This window comes from Cupressus sempervirens, chromosome 5, assembly GCF_028749045.1.
Source record: "Cupressus sempervirens isolate cs-2001-9-10 chromosome 5, ASM2874904v1, whole genome shotgun sequence".
Lineage (NCBI taxonomy): Eukaryota > Viridiplantae > Streptophyta > Pinopsida > Cupressales > Cupressaceae > Cupressus > Cupressus sempervirens.
The window spans coordinates 396,654,934-396,668,444 of NC_143122.1; the positions used below are offsets into that span (position 1 = coordinate 396,654,934).

General features: G+C 35.3%; 1 protein-coding gene across 1 annotated transcript; it reads left to right on the forward strand.

The window, feature by feature from the left end:
• Positions 1 to 580: 580 nt before the first annotated feature.
• On the forward strand, positions 581 to 12,533 carry LOC149556481 (large ribosomal subunit protein uL24z-like). The gene is made up of 4 exons (XM_089830801.1): positions 581 to 672; positions 11,510 to 11,622; positions 11,854 to 11,995; positions 12,129 to 12,533. Exons 1-4 carry the CDS (start codon positions 657 to 659, stop codon positions 12,299 to 12,301), a joined length of 444 nt encoding a protein of 147 aa, XP_089686927.1. The 5' UTR covers positions 581 to 656; the 3' UTR covers positions 12,302 to 12,533.
• The last annotated feature ends 978 nt before the right edge of the window (positions 12,534 to 13,511 follow it).

Consider the following 13,511-nt stretch of genomic DNA (forward strand, 5'->3'; position numbering starts at 1 on the left):
CTAACATGCACAAAATGAAATTTGCAGGTATCATGGATAGCTATAATGACATATCAAGCTATAATTAATGGTAGTTACAAAAGACACTAGTCAATACAAAGAAAGGTGTGCAATCAAACAATGCATACGCATGAGTCTCATATCCAAGTACACTCTCTGTGTCATATATGTATAATGAAATAATATGTATGCATTGATATGCTATAAGACATAGTTTTTCTCTATCAAGTTGCATAGCATAATTGAGTACATGCTTTGCTAATGTAAATTATTATTGAAATACAATAAAAATTGCATAGTTTGCTTTATCCTATTGCATATCCAATGTATAAAACACTATCTAAACTGCTACATGTCATATGCAAACACTATACTTAGGCAGGAACTTTGACGCTTTGCGTCCTTGTTTTACTCGCAGCTACAAAGGCCTATCAAACTAACAAAAAATACTAAATATAAATTCTTTAGCTAGGTATTATCTATAAAAATAAAATTAACATTGGGCGAAATGGGGACCAGGTACTAGGGTTAGGGTTTTTAATTCACATGGTTTTTATTATATCGTTTTGAAAGATCAACAGCGGGAGGCAACTTGTGTAGCAGGGGAAATCATCGGCAGTAGAAGGCAAACTGTGTAGCAGGGAAATTAGCGAACAATGAAGTATAATCCGAGTAAGAACAGAAAATTTTACCTATCTCTCAAAGTGTATGACCTTTTTTTTCTCTCTGTCTCTATAGACCTGTGTGATTATATCTGGTTTTCTTTTCAAATACCCATTCAATGCATTCGAACTGTAGGCTTAATTTCCCCCCCGCAGATCTTTGTTCGCACGGGAAAGCCTGCCTTCAGTTTCTGTCAAACAAAAATCCTTGATTTTATACAACGATTGGTAACCTACATCAACGTATGTGTCGATTACTTTTACAATCTCGCAAGGTGTAGCAGCATCACCAGTTATGCATGCACCTACCTGGTCTTCAGTTATTCGGGATCTACAATCCACATGCTCTCCCCATTTCATGCTTTTTAGCCTACAGGAGCTCCAGTATTTTGGTTTTCTGAAAATTGAGTATCGATGTAGTAGGGCTGACTGGAAGAAACTTTTCGGTTTCGCAACCATGAAGAATTTGACTTGCTATAGGAGATTATTTGTCATCAGAAAAACGATGTGAGATGATTGATCCACATTTGTTGAATAATAAACAGCCATTGTCCCCAGGGAAAAAATCACTACCCTCCTTACAACTTTCAATTATGTGAAATGTGACTTGTTTTTGGAAAGTATTTCTTATCAGAAAAACGGTGTGAAATGCTAGATCCACACTTTGTGCACAATAAAAATTCACTGTAGCCAGCAAAGGTTTCACTTCACTCATTCTTACAACTACACGACGCTCTGATACAATCCTTGCAATAAAATGAGATGATTGATCCCTATTTTGTGCACTTTAAATTTTAATTTGCACCAGAAAATGTTTCACTATGTTCGTTCTTGCAACTGTGCAACGCACTGATACAAGTCTTACAATAAAGGAAGCTATCGAATTCTTAGTTGCTTCTATAGAATAAGGATTGGCTATATATTTGAATGCTATTTTTCCTGTGAAAATCTCATTACTAGTCTTGGCTTGAGAATACCTCATGTACTGCTGCCATCATGCACAGCAACATTGCTAGTTTCCACTTGATAATACCTCATGGACTGCTGCTGTCATGCTCTAAAGAGCCTTTTTAGGAACAATCTCAAGAGCTGCATAGAATTCCATAACTGTGCTTCCTGGGAGTGTAAAAAGTCTACAGGTAAGAAGTGTAAGCCACCTTATGTTATGTCTTACATCATGGTGAATAATTCCTTGTTTTGTTGTTCCTCTTTTAATGCATCTTAAATCCGGTGGACCTGAAAACGTACAAAATTTGCAGGCCATATTCACCACCATCTGCCATGTAAAATTGTATCTTAGTTTATGATGGAATCTCTCTCACACAGTCTCAATACATGCTCACTTGAAATCAATTTTTACATTACGAAAACCCTGCATTTCTCTGTATCTTCTTTCAAATTTCCTCTCTCACCCTTTTTAGTATGAGCCCATCCTTGGACAAATTAATATACAATCTATGTTTTTTGTTAATTCAGGATTTGAAAACTTTCAATGAGGTTATTATGTTGAGATTGTCAATTATCATCAGACGTGGTTTGGGCATTCCTTTATGCTTTTGGCCCCTCTGACATAGTATCTAATTGACTCAACAACTTTGTTTTCTAATAGATTAGCTGCAGGATTAACAGAGCATCGACTCTAGCACAATCCATTACACCCATGTTTTCTTAAGTTGATTTTAAACACATAAATTTTTTTGTAGCTCTAGCTCTATCTTCTTCTGTAGGCTGAGTTGTTAGAGATATATCTGAAAATGTTAAGACTATGAAGTGTTGTCTGATAACTACTTGGCAGACCAGATAACACTAGGTCTGAAGAGATTGTGTTACAAGATTATCGAGACTCTAAGTCTTAAAGTTAATTAAACACCATAAAAAGGTCCAAGTCATAATCTTCTGAGTTTAAGTTTTTGAATTGTGAACGTAGTAACACTCCATATCATGTACTAACTTGCACTTGCAAGATAACTCCCATCAAAACTGAATTATCATCACATTGATAGAGCCTTAATGGATATTATCTCCAAGCAAACATAATACCATAATTCAAAAATCCCGCTTCCATGTTCAAAGCATTAATTTTTCCAAAGAGCCCTTATTGTTCCGATTTAAAATCTATAAATAACGTTTATACTGATGACCAGAAAGGTGAAAGATTGATTAATCTGTAATTCATGAAAAAGTTACACAAATAAAGGAGGAGAAATATAGTTGCACTAACTACGACTGTCATTGCAGCTAACTACATAACTGTATGCATTCAACTAAAAATGTAATAGAACCTTTTGCTAATATTATCCCCTGCCCCTATTGTATTGATCCCCTAAACATCAAATTGACCTTGCTCTAAGTCTTGATGACTGATTCGGATGCGGGAAGCAAGTGCGCTGATGTGGAAATTTTTTCTTTTGGAGGGATGCAAGTGCATGTGTGTGTGTGTGTATATATAATGTCCCGTAGTGAGTCGTCTATGAATAAATCCATTATATTCAACTAAACTAGAAATGATCTATTTGTGAATTAGGAAATTTAAGTTATTTCAATTGTAGCATTGGACTAGAAGAATGTCAGATTGTAAGAGGTTGTTTGAAACCAGCATCAATGACCTTCCTCAAGGTTTCTATGGATCCAAGTCCATGATCCCATCTTGGGATGACCTCAAGGCAACTTGATCCTATCTTAGTCAAACCTCAAGGCAACTTACAGTGACGTTGATCCTTACCCATCTCACAATGACCTATCAATTGACCTAAACAGACCTATTGGGACGCTGATCCTTACCCATCTCACAATGACCTATCAATTGGTTTAAACAGACCTACTCTATATCTTTCTCTTCTAATTCAGCATTATGGTGAATATGAATTTATGCTCCAGATTAATATTAACAACAAAGGGTGTGGGGGACACTTACCTCAATATTCCCAGCTTACATTAATGTTTTAGAGCATCTGTTATGAGTACTTGTGTTCTTGCATTTGTCTGGTTATACCAGATGCAAGCAACTATTGGTATGGCAGTTTCCTTCAAGTCTATTGGAGGCAAACTCATCCAACTTTCACAGTGATTACTGTTGGATTCTGCAGCATCAGTTTTAGCTGTTTCTCAACTGTTCTTTTCTTTTTTCTCACTCTTCAATGTTTTTCTTATATCCTCATCTATGTTTTATATCTGCCGTTCTTATTTAATATGATTCAAGGGGTAGTCGCAACCCTTAATGATGACACCAGGTTTGCCCGCTCAGTTTAGGAATTTAATTATCAGGTCTTTAATCATGTTGCCACCATGGACTTGGTCTTGTCGGGTATGGTCAAATCATGCATCATCCATTTGTACGTGTGCTTGTTCGTTGCTTATGAGGTGCATTGAGTAGTTTGTCATCGTGCATGTCATTAGCTGGCATTTTGGTTGTCGTGTTGAGGAGGTGTGAATACCTGTGACCTATCCATTGCATAATTTGTAATCTATCGAATATGGTTGCATTTAGTTCCGAGTTAAATATAATTAGAACTAGCATTTAATACAATTCATTTATTTATTAAGAATCATTGTATTAGTTTGTCTTATTGAACGATGAAATCCATTTACTTTTTTATATATGGAAATTCATTTATTGTTTATTTATTAAATACCAAAAACCATTTATGTATTTATTTATCTATTCATCAAATAACAATATTCAGTTATTTATTTATTTAAATATTAATGATCTATATATTTGTTTTATTTATCAAATAATGAAATTCATTTACTTATTTAAATATAATTATGTAAGTAAAAAATAAAATTTATTTAACAATCATATAATAATAAAATCTTATTATAGGTAGGGTATATATATATATATATATATATATATATATGCGCGCAAAGAAATGAAAGAAATATACTAAATTAAAACATTTGATATTATGATACTTGTAACTTCACCAATACATATTCAAATTGAACTGCAAATGTTTAAGATTATAAAGTATAATCATAGCATATATTCCTATGCTCACAATTCCAATGCATATCAGTAAATCATCACAATTACAAAATCAAAATATAGTTCACAATTCAATGTACATCAATACAGATCTGAATCATATGGATTCCCAAAAAGTTCCTCATCATCTCCAACTCTTCCAATTGTTGCAAGTTTAAGTTCAATTGCACTTGTGTTAGATGCACCATGTGTCATGATGTTATCAACATTATCGTTTGTCATGATGTTATCAACATCATCGTTTGTGATTGTAGTAAGATCTTGAGTCATTGCATCGAAGTTTGCACTCTCTGTTTCTACATCCCAAAGCTTGGCTGCCCGTTGTAGTAATCATCCTTACATGACAAAAAACGCAAGTTGTTATGAATGTAAATCAAGTCTTCAACTTTTTAAGGGCCCAAGTTGTTACACTTCATTGAATGGATAGAGGAGTATGTACTCCAATTTTGTTCAGCAACATAAGAACTTTTGCAACTTGGACAATGTTCAAAATTACAAAATTAATTATTAAAGTAAAATCATAAAAATGAAAAGCAATTTAAATATTTGTAGATTACATGTGGTAAACCAAAAAAAAAAAAAAAAAAAACTTGTAAGAGGATTTTGATTGCAAGAGGTTGTAGATGCTTAAATGGTTGACCATATAGACACCATGTGATAGGTCCCATATATTGGTCCTTTATTGCAAGTGGTAAATGGTTGACCATATAGACACCATGTGATAGGTACCATATATTAGTCCTTTATTGCAAGTGGACTAAGTTTTTCTCTCGAAGCAAAGAAGCCAAATTCTGCCCTAAAGTTTTTGTGAATGTCATCACTAGGAAGAGTTGCAAAAGCTTTATAGCAGCCACTAGCAACTTCATTTGCATATGATGCTACTCTATCTGGTATACCAAGTACTCCCTCTGTATAGTACCTTAGAGATAAGGCATATGCAAGGAGGTGTAGTGGGGTAGTCATCTTTTCCCAACAATGATGAATGATTGTTTCTAGTTGATTACATAAGGTTTGACATTTTGTGGGGTCATTCCCATGTGTTTGTATAGAAATTTTTACCTTCTCTACCATAGTATACATGCCATGATAGTAATCCCCCAAACAAGGCTGATTTGCAAAACAGAGCATAGTCATGATAGGGTTCGTAAAATCTAATACAAATTGCACACAAGACCACCAACTATCATCCGATATTAATGCCTTGACCTTTTGTGCCCTCTTTGCATTCAAAGCCTTCCATATACCTCCTTGGCTAGAAATAACCATTTGGCGTAATGTCCTTTGCACGTTGACAAGTTGTCATAACACTAGTATGAGATGCAAATCAGGTTTCAACCACCTAAGTAATTTAATTATAACAATATGTCAAAAAATATTAAGCAAAGTTATACACAATTTGATAATTGAGCATGACAAAATATTTTCAAATTAAATAAATAAATGAAATTTACTAATTACAATTTACCTTCAACAACTCCAACTTGGGGAATGATCTGAATATGAATTGTGACATGTGGTGGTTCGTCACAAACATTTGTATCTCCTCTCCCTCTTGGTATATTTGCCCAAGTTTTGGGAGTATACAGTGTGTGCTGAACAAAAAGTATGATCATACCAATCCTTAACCAAAGTACTTGCACCCCTACAATTTTTTGCATTATCTGTAATCACTTCGACTACATTCTCACTACACACCATCTCAATGGCTTCAATGAGAATTTTGGAAATGAACTGTGAATCTTTCACTCCCCCTTCACAATCAATTGCTTTATCATTGCCCCTTTGGGTGACACAACAATTACATTAATCAATGACTGATTCCTTGTATCTTTCCATCCATTTAAAACGATAGAAACACTTGAAGTTTAACATGAATTTCTTATAGTTGAATAGCTTTCTTTGCACAAGGTCTCTCCTTTTGCAATAAAGTGGTTCGCACCTTTTCATACCCAAGACTTGTGAAAACAGTGGGCATAGAGGCAACACAATGGCTTGATCAGCAAGTTCTCTTGCCTCCATTTTAAATGTGATGTCCAATGAACCTCTTTTGCAGGTCATAGTTTCTAGTTCTTCCTCTTCCACTCCCAGTATAGTTACTTGCAAGAATGGGTGTTTAGAGGTTATAATTGGTTCCATGGGTAATTGCATTGTTTTCTTTGAGTGTGGAGGTCAAGAAAACTTTGTTTTGATCTTTTTATTAATTTATCAACAACTTCTTCTTTTACAAATGAAGCTATTTGTGCATTATACAACCCCTTCCCATTTGTGCCTTTGCACATTGCAAATCCTTTACCAGTAGGGCCCATAAAATGAACTTTTATTGGGGAAGATGAGCTATTGAATAGTCTGCCTTTGTCACTTTTACCATAATTACACTTCCAAATATATGAGCCACCTCTAGAGACTTGTGAGATTCTTGAGGTATGTCTTCATAAAGGAGATCCTATATTAATTTTAACCATAGTAACATGAGGACGTGTGTTCCCCCCCCCCCCTTAGTGGCGCCACCGAATTAGTATGAGGTATGTATTGGTGTTGACTATTTGCTGATTTGACTATTTATGTTCAATGTTCGGTGTTCTAATCAATGCAATGATCAAGTATTTACTTTTTTACATCTTTATATCTTATATTGCATTGCATCTTTTCATAACTAGCATATTAAATACCATATGTATAGTATATACAACACCCCCCTGTGCCTCGCCGTTCCCAAATCAATGCCCCTTTGTCCACCCGTCCCAAAAACTTGTCCCCCTGTTCTGTTGTTCCCTCGTCCCCTTAGGTGGTGTAACTATGATTTTAACACTACGGTTCCTTGTCTCCCAACTGAACTTTGACTTTCTGTGGTGGCCATTCTTGATATGCCTATAATAAAAAATTAAATATATTTAAATTAAAAAAATATAAACGTCAAGCACCATTGCAAAAAAAATGATACAGAACTAGTGAAATAGATAGCTAAACTTGTTTCTTTAAAAATGAAAAGAACTCGACAAATTTCTTCACAAATATTTAAAAATCATTTAAATCTCTAAAAAATTAATTAAAGAACTCCAGAATGGGATCAAATGCTTATCTTAGATTCTTAAATCTTGTTTGTGGAAGCTCTCTCTTGCCCTACAAATGATCCTCTTTGATATTAATCACCTTGCCTTCAAAATGCTAAAATGGAAGAGTCTAGCTGCAAACAAAATGAGATGAAGAGTGGTTGAATGGCCTTTTTTAGGGCTGTTTTCAGGTTTAGGATCAAAAAATAGGCCGAAAAAGTCTTTTCTGCATCTGCTAAATAATTGTTTTAAGTGGTCAAACAAAAGAAGGCTTTTTCAGCTGTTTGCTTCTGCGGAAGCTGTTCAAGGCAGTTAAATGCAGGGGGAAGCTGGGTGGAATCCACTCCCAGGCAGTCATAGGCTGGTGGAAGCTGGCAGGAAGCCACTCCCAGGCAGCCTTCCACCTACCTCCAGCTGCCAGGGAGTGGCTTCTGGCTGCCTCCGCTCCAGAATCTGCAATTGTTCGCTTTTGTTTTGGCATCTGCAGCCAGGAAGCTTGCATTGACTTCTGAGCTCTGAGGACACCTATTTTAAGTCTCACACAACATTTTATTATTATTATATAATATGAGTAACAAGTTTTTGAGAATATTTTCTTTCGAAGAAGCAAATCCTGAGCTGTCTGTTGACCCTCATAAAGGTATAGATTCAAGCTGCAATCTTAAGTCCTCAGTCACGAACTTTCAAATGACAGAGCCTTGGATTTTGACAACAATACCAAGAGCTATGATTGAGCACTACCATTGTCTAATGACTATGAAAGGTTATAAATGTTGATCATATGGTCTGAAGCTTGCTGGACAATAATCCAGCTCGACGGCAAATTTTGAACCTGTCCTCACAAAAAATCTTCTCAACACATGCATTCTTCAAACATGTCGGCATCAACAATGAAAGTTAAATGAAAAGCATAAACGAAAAATGTTAAAATTGCTTATGTAGAACATCATCTCAAAGTCAGAAGCTGACTTGAGATGATGGAAACTCCTCCATCCTTGACTCCAACCCCCGAAACAGAGTGTATAAACTAGTGATGAAGTTGAGACTCTAAAAGAATTCAGTCACCATAGCTGAAAGCTCTTGTCTGGAGGTTGTTAAAATAGCTATTTGCCTTTCTTTGCTGTAAGAAGATGTAATTGATGTTCCACCAACCAAAAGTTTTTGTTATCCTCTCTTTTGGAGACAATGAGCTCAACTCTTATGCCATTTTCAAAGTATCGACCAATTTGGATAATTTCTTTGATTTTTTATTTCAAAAGAAACCCAATCAAGAGTGCGGAAATATGAGCATCCTTGTTTCCTTAAGAGAGAGAGACTCAACAAAATTTTTCCACCATATATCTCATGGATTCTATTTGATGAGCATGCCATCAAATCAAAAGCCCAAGATATAATGAATTTATCAGAATGATGACAGGATGGCACCGATATTTGAAGCCAACCACGTGCTATAAGCTCAGTTGTAAAAGCTTCCCATTGTTCAAACCTTCTTTATTCTAGAAATATCAACCAATTTGGACAATTTCTTTGATTCGATTTTCAAAAGGAATCCAATCAAGAGTGCAGAAGTATGAGCACCCTCATTCCCTAATAAGAGAGAGTTCGCAAAATTTCCACTACATATCTCATGGATTTCATATGATGAGCATGCCATCAAATCAAGGGCCCAAGATATAATGAATTTATCGGAATGATGACAGGATGTCACCAGTATGTGAAGCCAACCACTTGCTATAAGCTCGGTTGTAAAAGCTTCCTGGTGTTTAAACCTTCTTTATTTTAGAAATATCAACTAATTTGGATAATTTCTTTGATTTGATTTTCAAAAGGAACCAATCCAAAGTGCCCTAGGAGAAAGAAACCACACAAAATTTTGCCGCCACATATCTCATTGATTCATTTTATGAGCATGCCATCAAATCAAAGGGCCAAGATATAATGAATTTATCAGAATGTTGACAGGATGAGATGATTATCTGAAGCCAACTACTTACTATAAGCTCAGTTGTAAAAGCTTTCTTTTGTTCAAACCTTATTTATTTTAAAATTGTTTTTATGTATGGAATAGAATATTCAGTATACCCTTAAAACATAAATTTTGTCTCTTTAGTACTGAGTCTATAAAATTCACTAATAGCTCCATGTTATATTATCTTTGAGATAATCTCATTTTATACTTGGACTAAGTACTCCAAATAAAACTTTTCAGAATGAAACTGCAAAATAATATTTTAGGACAAATAAACTCAAGTCCTTTTGAATTTGGTCTCCTTCAATAAAATAATGATCATATGCCTTAAGAATGAAACTGCACACTGATCTTCATTACTATTGCACTCATTCTCCCACAAGGTGATTCGTGGAACCCACCTCTTATCAAACACTATCTTATTATTTAGCAACCAGAAAATGCATCAACACAGCTTCTGATTGACAACAGCTTCCTTTCTCTACAGTTCCACCGGATTAGTACACCACATAACTAATTTTGCAGATCATGAGATTGATTCAATCAAATTTTCTGCTGCACTTGTTGGAAATCTTCCTTCATATACTGAAACCTGTGACAGAAAATTTGTACTTTTGGAGATGCACCAATTGGGAGGAGAATAAGTGGAAGGTCAGAACAGTGTAAAAATGACTTCTTCACGGTTTGGTTGTACTAGGATCAAGAGTTAAAAAAGTCTAAAAATGTTACCCAGACAGGTGCATAATGCACAGGCACAGGGAGAAAACTTCATAAACTTTCGATTCATTGAGCTATGCCAATGATTGCTTTCCATTGACAAAACCTTTCTAATCTGCAGTCAGAGCATGAAACTAGTTAAAAAACTTTCAACACTCCATCTCACCGCTTATGCCACTGTCTATTGCAGAACTATAACAAGCTAAGATTCTACATGTTCTCATTTCTATGCCATACCTTACAATACGATAACATCATTCCTCACTTCCAGAGCTTGCAGTGACGGAGATTGTTCATGTGTTACTAGGCAAAACAAATACAGTACCTTCTCCGATACCTTTTTGGAGATCATAAAGGTGGAAGATTGATCAATCTATAAATGAAAAGCATACATGCATATAAAGTGGGAGCAAAATGTGGTTGCATTACACAACCTTATGCAGTCAACTAATAGAGTAATAGAACCTTTATGCTAACATTTGACATGGAAGCAACAACTGTGGCTATCTTGTTTTTTGTTTTGAATATTTTCCTGCAACACATTTCCCGTCAGCAACTGCACTGCTACCTTCACATTACAAAAATATCTCATTCACACCCTTATCTGGATGTATAGAACCATTTCCCTATATTCTGTTCTTCTACTTCCTTGTTGGAAACATCTCCACCAATTGCAAATGGAGCTATAGAGACATCACTGTTAACACTTCCTCCTAAGGGTTATAAACAAATTTTAATGGCCTATGCTTTTGCTTCATATTCTAAAAAATATATTTTTTAAAAGAAGTGATTCATAAGGACAAATAATATATCTCGGGCTTAAATTACGGGATCAGAAAATTGGATTTTTTAATGTTTTTTTCGAGCAAAGTGTCAGGCAAAAAATCTCTATGGTTTTTGAACTAGTTCATTAGCTTTGGGATTTTAATGTTTTATAGACTAAATGAATGTATTAGTAGGTTATCAGTTTGGGCTTTTGAAAGCCCAGAAGAACGTATTGATATGCCATCAGTTCTGTGGTCCTCACATGGTTTGCTGACTGTTACTGCTTTAGTATTTGTTTGTATGTGCATTTTTCATTCATTCTCTGGGATTTAATCATTATGTTTTTTTTGTGCAGGAGTCAGCAGCTCCAGGCGCAAGAGTCGCAAGGCTCATTTCACAGCTCCATCCAGTGTGAGGCGTGTTTTGATGAGTGCACCACTTTCCACTGATCTAAGAAACAAGTATAATGTAAGATTTGCACATATTGATTCTAGTGGGTTTTCTATGGTTGCATGTTTATGTATGAAATTTTATTCTCTCAGTAAGTATTGTTATTGAATCATTGATGCATCACTTGATATTCAGTAATACTGATGCTTGGCTGCTGGATCTTTGATGCATGGTTGGTGAAACTATGTGCATTCTATTGTAACAAGGTCCACTTATTTGTTTTTTTAACAATACCACAATGTTTTTCAGGTTCGTTCTGTTCCAATCAGAAAGGATGATGAGGTCCAGGTTGTAAGAGGGACCTTTAAGGGAAGGGAAGGGAAGGTAGTTCAAGTTTATCGAAGGAAGTGGGTCATTCACATTGAACGCATCACCCGTGAGAAAGTCAATGGTGAGGAAGCACTAAAATTTTCTTTTGCAGTTGTTTGAAGATTTAAAATATGTAACACCTGTATGCATTGGGAATAAGTTACATGATACTGGATGTTATTTTTGGTTTTTAATTCTCCTGTAATGGTGTGCAGGTTCAACTGTAAATGTTGGTGTTCACCCATCCAAGGTCGTGGTGACAAAGTTGAAGCTAGATAAAGACAGAAAGGCTCTTCTAGAGAGGAAAGCCAAGGGCAGAGCTGCGGAGAAAGGAAAGGGCAAATTCACAGCAGAGGATGTTGCTCAACCTCTACAGGATGTTGATTAGATTTGTTATTGTGGTAGTTGGAAGGTGTGAAATTTTGTGCTGAACAGGGTTGAAAATTTCCCTAAATGTTTTTATAGTTATAAATATTATTTAATTTGATCAGATCACACCTTTTAAACATTTAATTGTGTTCTTATTGTTTTCTTACTTGAGAGGGTGTATGTTGCTATTGACAACATGGGAATGTTGAATTACATATTTCCATATTTCTAATGGATCCTTATTTTGAAAAGATTGTGGCAGTAGTTAAAAATAATTTAAGGTTTTTGATTTAGGTAGTTGCTAATCTGTAAGCTGTTAAAGACATTTCATTTCCTCTTCCTTTAACTTAGTCTGGATTCAAGTTCTTATTTTCAACAAGGAATTGGTGGATGTGAGGTTTATCATTAAGAATTTGAAAGATTTAATGAGAAGAGAAATACTCGTGTTTGGAGAATAATTCTGTGGGTTAGTCCCCAATTTCACATTGATTAGGCTTTTGACTGGGGATATTGGTGCACTTTTGCTTGACTTGGAATATGTAGTTTTTACACTTCATGATATATATTTTGTTTTTGTATGGTCTTTGTCCTCTTTAGCTTCCAGTTTGGGTATTTTTGCATTAAGCTTTGTCAAGAATTAAAATTCCAGGTTTTTTATTAAGAAGGCAATGTGATTTACTGTGCATATGCCTCAATATGCCTCAGACAGTTTCATCAGAGTGCATCACATGTTTACATTTTCTGTACTTGAAATATCAATGAACCTCACTACTTTTTGGAGAAACCTGAGATCAGTGTTCAAAGGTGGTAAACATTTTGGAAGATTATGTGAATCAATTAGGAGGCTGTCTGAAAGAATATCAGCAAATTTGCAAGCATTTTATATACTCATATAGAGACTCAACCAGAAGTACGGACAGCACTTTTTGCCAAAAAATGTATATGGCCTACCATATGCAATATATTCCCTGGTTTGGAGACTTTGGTTTATGTCATTTGAAGTGCATTGGGTTGGTGTCATTCTCTTGAAATGATTCCCCTTTTTTATTCAATTATTAATAACTGTGTGGAGAGGAATGATCTTTTTGACAACCAAGGCGATGAATGAATTATGGGCCTTCTTATCCAAATCCCACTCTTCGGAATGACCCAAGCTTACCATGGCAGAAATTAGCCAGTGGTTGATAAGGGCAAATACCTTGAAATTACCTCCACAGGTGTGTACAGGC

Coding starts and splice junctions, on each gene's coding strand:
- LOC149556481 (XM_089830801.1), top strand. Junction 11,623..11,853: donor ATCTAAGAAACAAGTATAAT/GTAAGATTTGCA, acceptor AATGTTTTTCAG/GTTCGTTCTGTTCCAATCAG. Junction 11,996..12,128: donor CACCCGTGAGAAAGTCAATG/GTGAGGAAGCAC, acceptor AATGGTGTGCAG/GTTCAACTGTAAATGTTGGT.